This window comes from Doryrhamphus excisus, chromosome 22 (assembly GCF_030265055.1).
Source record: "Doryrhamphus excisus isolate RoL2022-K1 chromosome 22, RoL_Dexc_1.0, whole genome shotgun sequence".
Taxonomy (NCBI): domain Eukaryota; kingdom Metazoa; phylum Chordata; class Actinopteri; order Syngnathiformes; family Syngnathidae; genus Doryrhamphus; species Doryrhamphus excisus.
Window position 1 is genome coordinate 365,301 of NC_080487.1, and position 14,697 is coordinate 379,997.

The 14,697-nt window shown below is 47.0% G+C and overlaps 2 protein-coding genes across 10 annotated transcripts in view; both read right to left on the bottom strand.

Moving 5' to 3' along the window:
- LOC131109381 (receptor-type tyrosine-protein phosphatase mu-like) overlaps window positions 1-8,065 on the bottom strand; it is a 104,509-nt gene extending 96,444 nt beyond the window's left edge. For 3 of the 9 annotated variants that reach the window (XM_058061322.1, XM_058061318.1, XM_058061319.1), the window contains exon 1: window positions 7,465-8,064. In XM_058061322.1, the coding sequence (XP_057917305.1) occupies window positions 7,465-7,537 (73 nt within the window). In that variant the 5' untranslated portion in view covers window positions 7,538-8,064. Of the gene's footprint in view, window positions 1-7,464 lie in introns of all 9 variants that reach the window. The other 6 variants (XM_058061324.1, XM_058061315.1, XM_058061320.1 and 3 more) reach the window with 4 other exon arrangements.
- A 3,818-nt stretch (window positions 8,066-11,883) lies between these two features.
- Window positions 11,884-12,905, bottom strand: LOC131109382 (leucine-rich repeat-containing protein 30-like). The gene has a single exon (XM_058061325.1). The coding sequence runs from the start codon at window positions 12,903-12,905 to the stop codon at window positions 12,009-12,011; it is 897 nt and encodes a 298-aa protein (XP_057917308.1). The 3' UTR covers window positions 11,884-12,008.
- Window positions 12,906-14,697: the final 1,792 nt, after the last annotated feature.

Here is a 14,697-nt window from a genome sequence, read left to right on the forward strand (position 1 = left end):
AGACATTTATATTATTTAAGATTATTTCTGTTCGGCCTGGTAGCAAATGCGCCACGGACTGGTCCCGCCCCCCGGCCCGGCAGTTGGGGACCCCTGACTGAGAGGGCTGCAGCGGAGACCATTTTAAATCCCGGATGTAAAGACATGCGCCCCTCATACAACGCAGCCCAGTGAACAAAAAGACTGGTGGTAAAACCCAGCACACGCAGACACCCCAGTGAAATGGGGGGGGGGGGGGGGGGGGTGTAAAAGGTCCTTTGTCTGCCTTAGTGCCAACCCTGAAACATCCGGCTGGGTGCAGTGCCGTTGAGCATCAGCATCATCATTACAATCAAGTCGTCACGTCCTCGCCGGTTTGTTTGTGCAGATGCGTTGGTCTCCAAACATGTGTTTTCCACGCCGCGTCCCTCTCCGCCATGTGGCCGTGCGCCCGCACGTCACGTGACTGGGCTGCCCTGTAATTTCTTCAAGCGTGGCAAAGTGATTACAGGGTGGGAGCGGAGCTTGAAGACAACCGTCATCTTTCCCAGTTATTGTTTGGCTCCGCAGCTGCTGGTCTCAATGGCCGCCTCCGTGAGGGAGTGTTCCGCGCCGCGGCCGCAGCTTAGCACGCTTTGGCGGCGTGGACTCAACTTGATGTTGGCGCCATTGACCCCCGGCGTCATCAAATCCCTCCACCCTGAAAGAACCGCCGTGAAACGCCACGTTGACAAGCTAACTGCTGATGCTCTATCCGTTAGCGATGTGTTCATTCCACCATGTCATGTGACGCATATCGTTATCTGGATCGGCTGATATCAGTAGCGGAAACAGAGTTGGACAACATGGGCGTATGCGTTATGCTGGGGATCCAAACTAAATTTGAAGACTTGAACTAAAAACTGGCAATTTGGAGTTATGCCAACAAGTGGAAGAAAAACTGGGGGAAGTCAGTATCATGTGATGTTTACGTTTTACTGGGCATGCCCCATTGACTATTCTGTTGGATTATAAGGGCGCATGTAGACCAGAGATTGGAATATTCCTTTCCATGGATACCATTGTTTTTGGAAAAGTCATCCGTAAAGATTCCCTTGCTGATGTAAATGTGGCTACTGTGTCCAAGATCTTCATAACCCCGCCTCCCCACCGCCACCTGCGGAGTGATCGCCCCGCCCTGTGTGACGCGAGGTGAACGGTAACGCCATGAAAACCGACCTCGAAGAGGGTCAGACTGCGCTGGGCGCCGAGGGCCGTTACAAAGGAGCCCCGTGTAAAGAGGAGCATGGCCAGGCCCCCGGGGGTCAGGGGGGGGCTATTTACTAAACAAGAGCCTCTTATTGGCGAGACCATTCCCTGCATGCACACAAATAGATAACAGCCTTGAAATGGGCGGCCTGGCGTGACCGAGGGGAGTATAATCAGGTACATTCTGCTGAAGGGTGCATTCACACTCAAGTACTGTTGCTCAATTCCACTCGGCTGCTCATAGAATGTATGCTGATTATTTTCCACGTCCTTGCCGCCATTACTCAGTCAGAGGCTTCATTCATCCTGTGGGATGGCTTCATTATTGAACAGTTGAACAGTCGATGGCTTCGCTCCCTGCCAGCTTTTTAGCACGGGGGGGGCAAACGGTTGGCGTGCCCGACCAGCGCCTAATGCATTAATGACTGCGTCTGACGCACGCTAATGCCACGGCAACAGATTCACACTGACAGTAATAGAGCATTTTGCCCGTGGTTACACTTAGTGGTTACACTCAGCAATTCCCCCGACCCCCCCACCGCCCCCCCCCCCCCCCACCGCCTGCCGGATGCATGTTCACCTGCCGCCTGCCCGGGCCGTGACACACGCTTAATAAACAACAGGAGACAGGGTGGAACGCCCTCCATCCTTCCCCCCTCCCCGTTGCCCACATTGCACCTCCATGGTGTGCACTCGTTTGGCAAGACCCCTCCCACTTTGAGATAAACTCCGTGTGGGGGCAAAAGTATCGGGACTCTATCGGGTCATTCATCCATCAATTGGGCAACAACTACAGCAGCTACATACGCTTTTGTAGCACCAGACAATTAGCTTCTATTTTGACAGACAGGGTGACATGTTCTAATTATAATAATATATAATATATAGTGACGCTAGCCCAACTTCACCAAGCGTCACTCAGCATCAGGAATCATTATTTACCAAATATATAAAGAATAAAAATAATACAAGTTGTGAAAAATAACCTGCACTGTAAGTGTAACATACTCATTGAAATTGCTTCCCCTTATTCCTCCTCATCGCCATTAATAACAGTGAGATTAATTTGTGAATTAATTAGAGAATTTCTGCACTGTTTACCACCCACGACTGTAAAAAATAAATATACATCAAAAATATACAAAATCTACATCAAATAATTGTCGTTTGTGTTCCACATGTTGATCACACAACTGTTCAGTGATCAGCCAGCATGCCCAGCAGACACACAAGCAGCCCCCACGCCCCCTCCAGCTCACTTCATTAAAAGGCCCCCGTGCCTACCAGAGTACAATTCATTAGTTTTTACCCCGCCTCCTTTCCTCCTCGTTTGACGAAGGCGCCGCATGTGTAATTAGAGGATCTCTGTTTGTCCGGCATCCTTCACTTAGCCACATCTCCAGGCCAATTATCATTCCGAGGCAGAGGCACAGCTCCCTCATAACGCCGCCGCCGCCGCCGCCGCCGCCTCGAGAGTCAACTTCAAAACTATTACTGCCTCTCAAGAATGTAAATAAAGTCGCTGGCAAATCAGCAGCTAATCATCAAATGTGGAGTGGCGCCCCCGGGACCTGCAAGATGAGGAATGATGAGTTTGCGGCTGCTTGGAAGAGCCCCGGATGGGCTGCCGACGCTCCACACTCTGCAGACCACCAGGCTATTTTGGGATGGAACTTTGCCGCCCGTTTTTCCTTCTCAGTGCACTGTTGTGCTCTGCATGTTTGGCTCCCCAAATGAGCTGCGGAAGAACCGGAATTGAAGCAAAAATGGATGAATCGGGGAGTCCAAACTTTGTTCACCGAGGGCTGGGGGCCCACATTGATATTTTTACTTTTTTTTCCCCAGATGATTTTTTTTTTTATATATATTTTGTGGGTAAAATAATATATAATATAAGATAACTATAAATATAAGATTATATAAAATTATATTTTACTGCTTTATGAGTAAAAAAAAATGTCAGGAATGAGCTTTGGAATTAAAGTTAACTGTCCATCATTTTTATTCTGTCCATGCTTCGCTATATCAAATATACAAAGATATACTAATATCACTTTGAACATACGACAGTGACAGTTTAACCCTGGAATTTCCTACGACAAAAAACAAAATACTAGACCAGACTAGAAAGCTTCTAAAACTGAAAGACCCATCAAAGGTGGCGGCCTGAGACGTACGACGATTGTACTTGTTGCTAAAGTTCTCCCTTTGAATTGAGCAAGTTTATTTTATTTAAGTTTATTCAAGTCCATTGTTTGAAGTTAACCATCCGGTCTGCGTGGCTCTCGCCTACGGACTAACGAGGAAAGCGAGGTTCCGCTAGATTGTATTTTTTTTCTCTTCGTTGTGTGTCTAATTTTGCATCTTCTCCAGCTTCTTTTGCCTTAATTGGCCATCCTTGTTTCTTCCAAACCAGCCTCCCGCGGTCCCATTTCGGGATTGGACCTGGAGGCTGGAGGAGCGGAGGAAGGCGGCTGAGATGTTTGCCAAGCCGCGGGTGAAGGCCGCCCAAAGCCAGCGTGTTTATCTCCAAAGATCCCCCTCGTGTTTGTCATTGGCCACCCAGGCAGGAAGCGCGGCATTAGATGAGATGCAAATGTGTTGCGTTGACGTCCCGCAGATAGAAGCGTCTTTGTTGCCGTGTTAAAAAATGCATAAACGCCGCTGTCAGTCGGCGCTTAAAGAGACGCGTCTAAATAGCGGCACTTAGCGCTTCAGACTTCCTGAAGTTTCTCCTCAAGAGTTGAAACCAAGCAGCTACAATCAATCTCTTCCGGGTAAGTAATGCCGCTCACGCCGCGGCGGGCAAATCCAGGCTTCTGCCGCCTTCATTACCATCATAATAAAAGTGTCTGAGAAGCAAAGTTACAGAGGAATTTCGACACCTCACTGGCGCTTTGTACTATCATCAATCCTCCAACATGCTCGAGGAGGGCGAGGGGGGGGGAGAAAAAAAATCATGCATATTTAAATTAATTCTGCACCGGCTCCCACAAATGAAGCTGCCATCCGTCAGGACACCTTACGGAAAAAACTATTAAATCTGAATCAGCTGGGAACCGCAAAGAAATGAGTGAAGAACTAAATGATTGCTTCCAATTAAGTTGTTTATCTCGCAGACGAACATCTGCGCTGGCTCTCCTTGGTCCGAGTGCGCACGCCAATCAGGACTGCCACACCCGCCGACGGCGGGCTGGGACTGGCATATGGATCTTCAAGACCAGAACATGAGTCATGCTGGAAAAGGGTTTTAAAAACCAGAACACGAGCTGCTCAACCAGGATGGGCGACTGAGGAAAACACCAGAACGCCAAACTCGGAATGGATTGGTAGCCTTGGTAGTCCGCATGCTATCTGGAACAACAACAACCTTCAAGTGGCGACATGATAACGGTGTACGACAACATAACGACAAGTACACAGGAAGAGAACACGTTTAATAGGAGATATTTCATATTTGGACAACGTTTGCAATATGGCCATGACTAGCAACTCCACTAACTGGTGAATAGAGTGAGCTTCATATTTTCACTGTGGAAACTTGGTTAGCGTCATTAGCTAGATAGACTGACTTGTATTCATAACACAAATGTACTCAAACTGAGGCAAAATTATGGCAAATCTTCGCTCTGAGCTGCTTTTCATCTGCCTTTTTTTCATGTTTTTTTGTGATTTTTATTTGAGAAAATTCTCTGCCACTCCAACTTCCTGTTTTGTTCCCTGTTTTTTTCTTTTTCTCGTTTTTTGGTTCAAAATATACATTTTGCTGTGGTTCTCACACACACATTTCCGGATAGCGTACATTATGGTGGTATTATTTATGTATTTTTCTCACCAAATATCTGGGCTAGTACACCGTTAGCTTGCTAATGCATGGAAATAGAAAGCGGAGGTTAGCTCCATTGCCCAGTGGTTGACTGTAGTTCTTTGCCAGCTAACACAGTTACGCCAAGTCACGTGATGTTGTAAGTGCCTGCGAGTGCTTGGAATGAGAATCTGTTTACTTCCTGTGTAAGTCTTCCAGCCACAAAGCGAAAGCAAAACGGGAGCAATGCTTGACAAAATTAGGAGCGGTCTCGCGGGATTGAGGTTTGAACTTTTCTGTGACTTTACAGGCATATGTGGTGTGATGAGGAATGAATCCATGGGGGTGTGTGGGGGGGGGGGGGTATTCCAACCCGCCACACAGAGATGATGTGCAGGTGCACGCGCACACGGGCAAGATAAAACAGGCTTTGTGAGGCGGATGGTTGTGGTGGAGGGAAACAGACCAACACTACCTGCGTGATCTGATTAGGACATGAGCTGTTAGCACGTCTGCTCCATACTAAACATTCCACACTTAATCCGTCACCTACCCCGGGAAGAGTGAAACACATCCAATTGATTTCTCCCTGGTTTACATATTTACGCACACACACACACACACACACACACACACACACACACTTTGGTGCAATTAGGAGGGCGTTTATCGATGGTTCCTGCACCTCTGGGAGCCCCGCGGTGAAGCCCACTCCAATAAATCTCACAGTCCTACACTTGCCAGTGGGCAAGACTGATCAAGCTCACATAAAACCAAGGAATGGGGGATACTCTGAGCTTGGGTCTCTCTCTCTCTCGCTCGCTAGCATCCCCAATAAAGAGGGAGGGGAGGCACATTTACTGACCCGAAAGGTGGCTGAAAAATGTTCCCTAGGAAATTAACAAGAGTATTAACAGATTTAGAAGACACAAAGTTTGCACAGAGCATCTCCTCCATCAGCTGTCTGCACTGTAGGCATGTACCACACTGCCCCCAGCAGGCCGGCTGAGGGAGCGCACCGGTGCTTGCAGTCAGTCAGTCAACTTCAAATTAGAGCTGCAGAAATGAAATACAGAACGTTTGGCGATATAAAAGCGGCCCGATCGATGTCATCGTGCATCCATTAGCGCTCATCAGCAGCAAGAGTGACTAATGCTCTGCTCCGGGGGCCGATATCAGCCCTGCAGGGACCCCCATCTAGCGATGCACTATGGCACTCGACATGATTTTCACCCCCCAAAATCAATGTTATCTGAATGTTATTAATCAGAGTGGTGCTCCAGTCTGAGTGGGGCTGGCAGACTGGCGGGATTCATAGTCTTGACGAGTAAAAAAAAAAAATCACACTAGAAGTGGACTGAATAGGGTTGATTGTTTACAGCAGTGGTCACCAAACACTGGCGCACTGCAGACCTCACGGCAATGTCGTGCTACTGTCATGTACCGATGGATAAAACAAGGAAACTCCATAATAATATCCAATAACCGTACGGTACAAAACACCCGAAATGAATGCAGCCGGGTGCCAGCCTGGATTTGTCTTCCCCAGACAAGATGATAATAGCGTAGCTTGATGTGCAGCCTGTTTTACCGTCCATTTTGTTGCCTTGTCTGTTTGTAGCTGACATTACACGAGTAATTGGACGAGAAAGGCAACGTCTTATACTTCAAAAAAAGTTCTGGTGCCTTCATTTTTGATTTTCATCCAAAATGACGGAATAACAAACTTCTCCCTGCACACGTCGGCCCCTGAAAGCAAAATACATATATATATTTTTTTAAGGAGCTGCTGTCATAATTTAGATAGAATTTAGCTTTCTTGCCTCCCATTAGGCTCCTGATTCGGCTTGGATGTTTTTCCCCGCATCCCGAGCCAGAAGGCTCTCGTTTGTCTGTTCATGCATCCACTGACCAACATTGATGCAAGATTAAAGTTAAATAGCAGAAATCATATTACTTCCAAAATAGATTTGAATATATTATATTTCATGATATAATAAGATAGAAAGGTAATGGGCCGGTACCAGACCATTCCACTCCATATGTCGCCCATTTTAGCCTGGAATGTGATAGAATTCCATGTAGTTTTGAGTTTGCTGGTTTTTCCCAGTGCTTAGAAATTGTCTTGTTTACTAGCAGGTCTCACTAAGGCTCGGGGATCCTTTGAGGTTAATCACATTAGACAGCAACTTATCAAGATAAAGTTAGACACCAACCCTGAACTCCTTACACTTAACACTTACACTTGTCAATACGTCTCGGGTGGGGGGCCACCCCGGTAAGGTGCACCCCAGGGCACCCGGAGGAAGTCTGACACCAAGTACCCAAAAGGTATCGCGGGAAACGTTCATTAAAAAGTCTCTTTACATTGAATTGAAGGAATAATGTTTGTTATTCCCGTGAGCGTGAACGTCTCAGACGCGTTCACTTACCTTTAAAAACTTCTCCCTCGGCGGACAGCAGCAGCGTGATGGCGGCCAACCAACAAGGGAGAACTTTATCCATGTCGACGCTCCGTGGCGGTTCAACTCTTCGGATGTTGTCTCTGCCGTCACTTTGGCCGCCAAGGTGTCCTTTTGTGTTCCGGGGGGGAGGGGGGGTCTGCGGGCGAGAGTCGCCCGGTGAAGCTGCTCCTCCTCGGTCCTCGGCTGGCGTCCACGCTGGAAGGAGGACCGTGAGTGAGTCTTGACTGTGCGTGGATGGAGCGGCGCCGGAGAGAAGCGGCGGCTGTATGCGCGCCGTGTGGCCGGCAGAGGGCGTCTTGGAGCCCTCCCTCCCCCGACCCCCTGCCTCTGACTGGGTGGAACTTTCCAGGTAAGGCGGCGTGAAGCTTTCTGGTCTCCACGGGAACAGGTAGTATCCACAACTAGCCTCATTCTTTTTGCTCTGGTACGATATCCATTAACGGAGACGTATTTCACGTCGATACAATGTCCGTCCGTGACAATGGTATATTCCACATGCTTCCACAGCAGCAGGTGTCCCCCATACTCGTTAAAATAATGGCGAACTGTGTGACGTCACACAGACGCGACGAGCTGAACAACACAATCACAAGTTGATACGTTTTTAATTATCTTACGTAGCTTAAAACCGCTCAACATGTGTTTTTAAAGTATGCCAGGCTCACTGTGATGTCACAGGGAGCTAGTGTACTATATTTTGTAGTACAGTTGTACTTGCTAAGGTCCATGGGTCCATCACAGCTTGTGTCATGACTCAAGGACAAAGTAATGGGACATTGTTACGTGACAAAGGTCCATTTAGACCTTTCTGACTGATCTTTCAAAGCACACACAATATTGTCTTCTATGGCGCCATGAACATGGAACCTACCACAGGAAAGATTATCCCATGGATTATCCCAGCAAAGCAGAAGTGCTCACTATCAAACATTTAGCCAGATTGGGAACAATGTTTGAGAGAAATGCTAATATTGTTTATCTGGAATATATAAATAACCGGTCAATCAAGTCTTTAACTTCTGTTTTGCTCTTTAAGGTTGCAGCATTTCTATCATGCATTGTCTATGACTGTTTGAGCATTGTGTTGCCTACATCAGGAATGCACAAAAACACTAGCTTGTAATTGGCCGAGCTGACCGGCATCCTGTGCAGCTGAATGACTTGATTTGGACTTGTCATGGAGGAGAGTCGCCTCCAAATCGATCCACCCCGTATTTGAGAACCCCCTGCAGCAGAGGCCATTAAACAGACACGATGAGCTAAGTGAGAGGTAATCGTCAGGAGTGTCACTCATATGCTATTTGTCAATAAACGCCTCGTGAGAAGGCTTTCCTTCTCAGTCAGACAATGGCATGGGTTCTCACCCCCCCCCCCCTCCCCCCAAGGCTGGAGAACAACGGGGACGCTTGCTTTTTAATCATCCTCCTTGATTGGCGACGACTCCATGCAGGATTGATGAGCTGTCAGTGCCTCCTGGTGATGTGATGTCGCCATGTTGCCTAAAATGTAAATGATGATTTGACTCAATTATGCAAAAAACACGTTGCTGCTTTCCATGAAACGTTGACTTGATCCACCTGACAGGATGTCACTGAACCGGCGAGGCCTGACAATTTCATTGCGTTGCATTTTGCTTTCACTTTAAGAGAATAATGCATCCCAGTGACAAAAGGCTTCAGTCTCTCAGTGCTCCTCAATTATTTTCTGTCATGCCCCCACTGGGGACAGAAGTGTCTTTGTGACCCCCCCATTTGAAATGCGTATACTGACAGTCAGTAGAAACTCTGAGGAAGAAATGTATGCCTATTTCTACTTGTAGGAGCTTGTATCTACGTATACTTTGGCTATTTCTTGTAGTTGAGGTGATGATGAGTTGTCATGTTGTCACGGTTCTTTGCAACCTTAGATTTAGTTTTTTTATATGCCAAAATCTTGAAACAAGTTTAGGCCTTCAAAATAAAAATGAAAGATTCTATTGACTGTCAGGGTACTATTTATTTATCAGTACTTTACAGACTCAACAAAACAAAAGGCATCAAAAAACGGAGAGCGGTGAAGCATGAGTCCAACCGCATGCCCCCCACCCCACCCCCCACCCCACTAATTGAGGAGCCCTGACCAGCCTGAACAATTGTTTCTGTCTCAGCATTGACTTTGAGTCATGTAATAACCAGCAGGCTCCAGCAGAGGTCGCTTTTTCTTTCTTTGCTGCCACCGGCACCTTGTTTCAAACTTAGACCCGGGGTGTGCAGGGGGTGTCCAGGGGGTGTGCAGGGAGTCTCCAGGGGGTTTCCAGGGAGTGCGGCATTCAGGGGCTACTGTAATACATATTGTACATAAAAGATACTAAAATCAACCCAATACTAATCTGTCTGAACAAAACATCCGCATCTTAGCTTTGTGACAAAGCTAATTAGTAAGACATAAACATGGAAAACTGTTGAGCTTTTCTACAGTGGTGAATATAATGTATAATAATCATCATTAGTATTATGAATATATCAACCTTTGGATTCCTCATTCATAATGACATTTCCCAACCTTTATTATGCCAATACACATATTTTACATAAAAAAACATGCGGCACGCCACCAAATACAAATGTATAAATAGTATATAAATAGCAAAATAAGAATGAAGTGAATGATGTACCTTCTTCCATGAGTGGAGGAGCGTTTGATGGCTTGTCACTATAAATAGGCTGCACAGGTAGATGATTAAAGTCACTGGGCTAGTGGAGGAAAATGCTGAGGGAGTTATGAGTTGAGTCTGAAGAAGGTTACTGCGCAGTAAAATAAAATGATGTATTTAACGAGAGCATAGCAATATGTTCCACTGTGCTCGGAGTCTGTGACACTAATCGCCGAGGAGGTGACTCCAGTGGGAGCGGGAGCCTCCCCCCTTGTGACTATTGTGGGGGGGGGGGGTTCAGTAGCAACCACAGAACAATACGTGATTTTGTTTTCGGGTCTCCAAATACCAGAAAAAGTAACCTTTGAGATCGGCGGATTGAGCAAGAAAATCGCCAAGTTGGCGACACTGGCTTGGACATGAGATGGGAACATCTATTTTCCAAATGGAAAAATACCTGGGTTTATAGTCTGTGTCATGTTTTGCGGATGCAGACTTTTTAAACTGGAATATTAGGCAAAATGTCTCTTTTGAAGGTAAAGGTTGCCGACCCCTGGTACTATAGAATCATAAATACTTCTCTGTTTGTCATATTTGACTTTATCTTCAATGCTTTATTCTTCCTGTAACAATAAAGTTGTTGTATAAAGTTGTGTAGTAATATAATACGTGAGGTAGCGATGCTTTATCAGCCAAAAAAGCATTTCTCTGGTTATTATTTCATATTCCACACCTGACTGAAATAAAGAAGAAAACAATGCGTTAAAATTATCACAAGAACTGAACCCGCTTTCTCACAAGTAATACTTCACTGTAGCAAGTAGCAAAGTACTCACACTCAAAACGATCAGAATTCATCTTTTGCTGTGTTTGATGCCGGTTATGGTGGCTAGCATATTTCGAGTAGCGTGGAACCTTGGCTAGCCATCCTTCATTGGACTCTATTGAACTCTATTAAAGCAAATACATGTTTCCCATCAAATGATGTACGTACATTCCTTCCATGGAGTCCATCGTCTCAGAAAGACGGAAAGAGGTAGAACACACATCTGCAAGTTTAAATATTATGTGGCGTACCCCAGGGGTCAATACTGGGACCAAAACACTTCAACCTGTAAATTAGTGACATCTATAAATTGACAAAACATTTCAAGCTAATATTTGCAGATGATGCTACCTATGATTTAGAGATTTAAATGCAGGAAACAATTGGAAATGCATAAATACGTATGAATGATGATGGAGGTACAAATGAACCTTTACCGGAGAATGCACACAAACCAAGGCATGACTTATGTTAACCGAAGAACGCTAACTGAGGTTCCACTGTATTGGTTTTTGTACAAGTCCCTTGTCGGTTCTCTGCATATTATTAATGACGGGGGAAGTCGTTTATGTCGATGCCCCATGAATGGCTGCCACAATCGACATCATCGAGACCAACTTACTGTATAAAATAATTTTTCAAATCAAAGTCAAGCAAATGATGTCTAAAAATCCCATCATCATTTTTCGGATGTGCTTCCTGTTGCATCCCGTTTTTCCACTCTCCCTTCTGATGCTGCTTTGCTGTTCTTTCCATTGACTTTACGCAACTGATCCCTCTGACCTGAATGCAACACTGCTTGTGTGTGTGTGTGTGTGTGTGAGACCCCCCCCCCCCCCAATCGTCCTCCAAATGCGGACCTGTGAATTTCTGCGCCTGGTGTTAGCCCGTATGTGCGGCTAAGACGCGGCATGGCGGTCCTGTATTTCCAGCCAATCTATTTGTGTGCTGCCCTGTGATGTAATCCCAACAGCGGTCTCGATGGCATCCCACCACGGTGGGTGGCGGCATGACCGGCCACGTGCCCGGCGGTGTCGGACGGCGACTGTCACCTCACGTGGGCTTGAGGTAGTTGTAGAGGGCACTCAGCCCCCCCTGCAGCACCTCCTGAATGGGCTTGAGGAGGGGGTTGTGGACGATATGGAGTCCCTTGTCCAGAGGGTGGCAGGCCAGCCTCCGGAGCCCGCTCAGCAGGTACATTTCCACCGGGACGCTCTGCAGCTCGTTGAAGTCCACGTTGAGGAGCTCCAAGGACTCCAGGAAGCACAGCGTCTTGGGCAGGGTGTGGATGCTGTTCCCCTCCACGATGAGGATCTTGAGGTTGACCAAGTCCTGAATCTGGTCGGCGATGGTCTCCAGCCGGTTGCAGGCCAGGTGAAGGAAGACCAGGCCCTTCATGCTGTAGACGCAGGTGGGGATGTGGGCGATGCGGTTGTGGCTCAGGTTGAGCTTGCTGAGGTTGCGCATGGCCGCCAGGCTCCCCGGCAGGCTGCTGATCTGGTTGTTGGCCAGGCTGAGGACCTCCAGGCGGGCGCAGGAGCCCAGCTCCTCGGGCACCTCGCTCAGGCGGTTGCGGCAGGCGAAGAGCACGCGCAGCTTCTTCAGGAGGCCGATCTCGGGCGGCAAGCTGGCCAGGTTGTTGCCCCACAGGTTGAGCACCACCAGGTTGTCCAGGGCGCTCAGGGCGGGCGGCAGGGAGCACAGGCAGTTCATGGACAAGTTGAGCTTCTGAAGCTCTCGCAGCTCCCACAGCTCCGCCGGGGCGTCGTCCAGCCCCCGCATGGCCAGGCTCAGGGTGCTGTAGCCGAAGTGCACCGTGGCGTGTCTGCGGATTCGCTCGGCGGCGGACGACAGCCCGCCCTGCTCGCCCCCGCCGCTCTTGCCGCCTTGGATCACGCTCACCTCGCTCAGCTCTTTGTTGGAGAAGCCGTGGGACTGCTTCCCGCCCATCCTAGTCCCCGGATTCCCGACGGGAGGCTTGTTAAAGGTCACGTTCCCCTGTCGTACGGAACATGACTGAATCCGGACCTGGAACTCGGAAGATCCTGGCGGAGCTGAGAGAGCGGTGTGCGTGGTCCCGCACGAAGTGGCTGTCTTACTGGGTTTCATTCCCCAGCTGGTCCTGTCACTTCTCAGCTCCACAGATAGAACCGCCCCCCGCCCGCTCCCCAAGGGGGGGGGGCACGACGCGGTGCAAGTTCAATCACTTCAGGTCTCTGCCATGATGTCATAGTCCAGGGGTCCCCAAAGGGTCGTTTTACTGGCCTGCAGCTTTTTATCTGCTACTCCGATTTCTTATGGTGATTCTTATGGTGACATTTGGGATCATATTTTGCTGTCTTTATGCTCTATCAATTTTCCTCTAAAATAATCGAAAGTCATATTTTCACTTCATTCTCCAGAATTTTTTTAAATCTGCTGTTGTTGTTTTTTTAAATTATTTCAACTTTCAGCTTATTATTTTTTTATTATGAATTTATACTATACATTTTTGCAACATAATTTTCCAAAACATAGAAATTTAGTCGTTAGTTTATTTCCCATAATATTATGACTTTAAAAAAACATTTTCTTTAATATTTCAAATTCATGCTACTAAAATTACATCATTTTTCCTCATAATATTCCGATGTTTTTCTTGTAAAATTACAACTTTTTCTCATTATAATCCAAACTTTTTCTCTAAATATTTTGGCTTTATTTTTGTAAAATTACTGCAAATTTTTCAATTTTTGCTGTTGTTTTTTTCTTACTTTTTTCAAAGTAGCTCGCAAGCTGAAAAAGTGTGAGCATGAGAAACGAGTACATTTCCTTATTATCCATATTGGTGATGAAGATAATTGAGATGGGGGGGTACTCACTCATCCATAATAAAAATATCTTAGGAGTTCTGAGGTCAAAGGTTATTTCTTGCTTTATGCATGATTTTAGCTGTTTGAAAATGTACGATATTTGGCATGATAGGATGACTTGTGTCCCGCCCTGTGTAGGTTCCTTCTTGTTTATATGGATGGTCAGGTGTCTCCACATTAGCCATGCATCGTCTTTGCTGAGAGCTGTCACTCTCGCCACTAGCATGATCTTTGACAGACGTCAAAGGAGCCTCACACGCTGGAGGAAGAACTTTTTTTTTAGGTTTTGTGACTTGATCCAATTTTTCCTGGGCGGGCTCTTGAGGGAATGTGGCCTCAGCTGGATCGGCCTGAGTCATCGTTTCTGGCCGCGTGCGCTAATCAAAAGGATAGGATGACAGTTAGCAGCGATGTTCAACTCCGGGCGAGTTGCCGTGCAGCTACATCAGCACTTTTGAGTGACAGCTTGAGGATTGGCTTTGCTGAAGTTGACGTGAGGGACGAATCTCCTCCATCACCAGGGAAGGTTGTCTTGGTACAACGCTAGTTCCTTGTACGAGCAACCCAAAATCTCACCTTCTTGGTAAGTTTCAGGCCAGTTGATGGCACTTTTTGGTCTTTGCCGATGAACATTCCTGTTACTGTCAACAATCTTTGATCTGTGTGGCACCTTGGACCATCTTCCTTGAACGAAGAGCATCCCCCATGAACTCAGAGTGGTAACGATGATTTAGTGTCTATTGAAAAGGAAAGTGAGTGTTCCCAAACAAAGACGATAAGCATGGTCCATGCATGCTCCCCACTAATGTAGTGGAACTCCTGTGGGAGTATCTTGTCATCTCCTAATCCCGCGGCGGGCAGGCCTGCTATCTGTAGTTGGATCCCCAGGC

Coding starts and splice junctions, on each gene's coding strand:
- LOC131109382 (XM_058061325.1), bottom strand. CDS start 12,905: ATGGGCGGGAAGCAGTCCCACGGCTTCTCCAACAAAGAGCTGAGCGAG.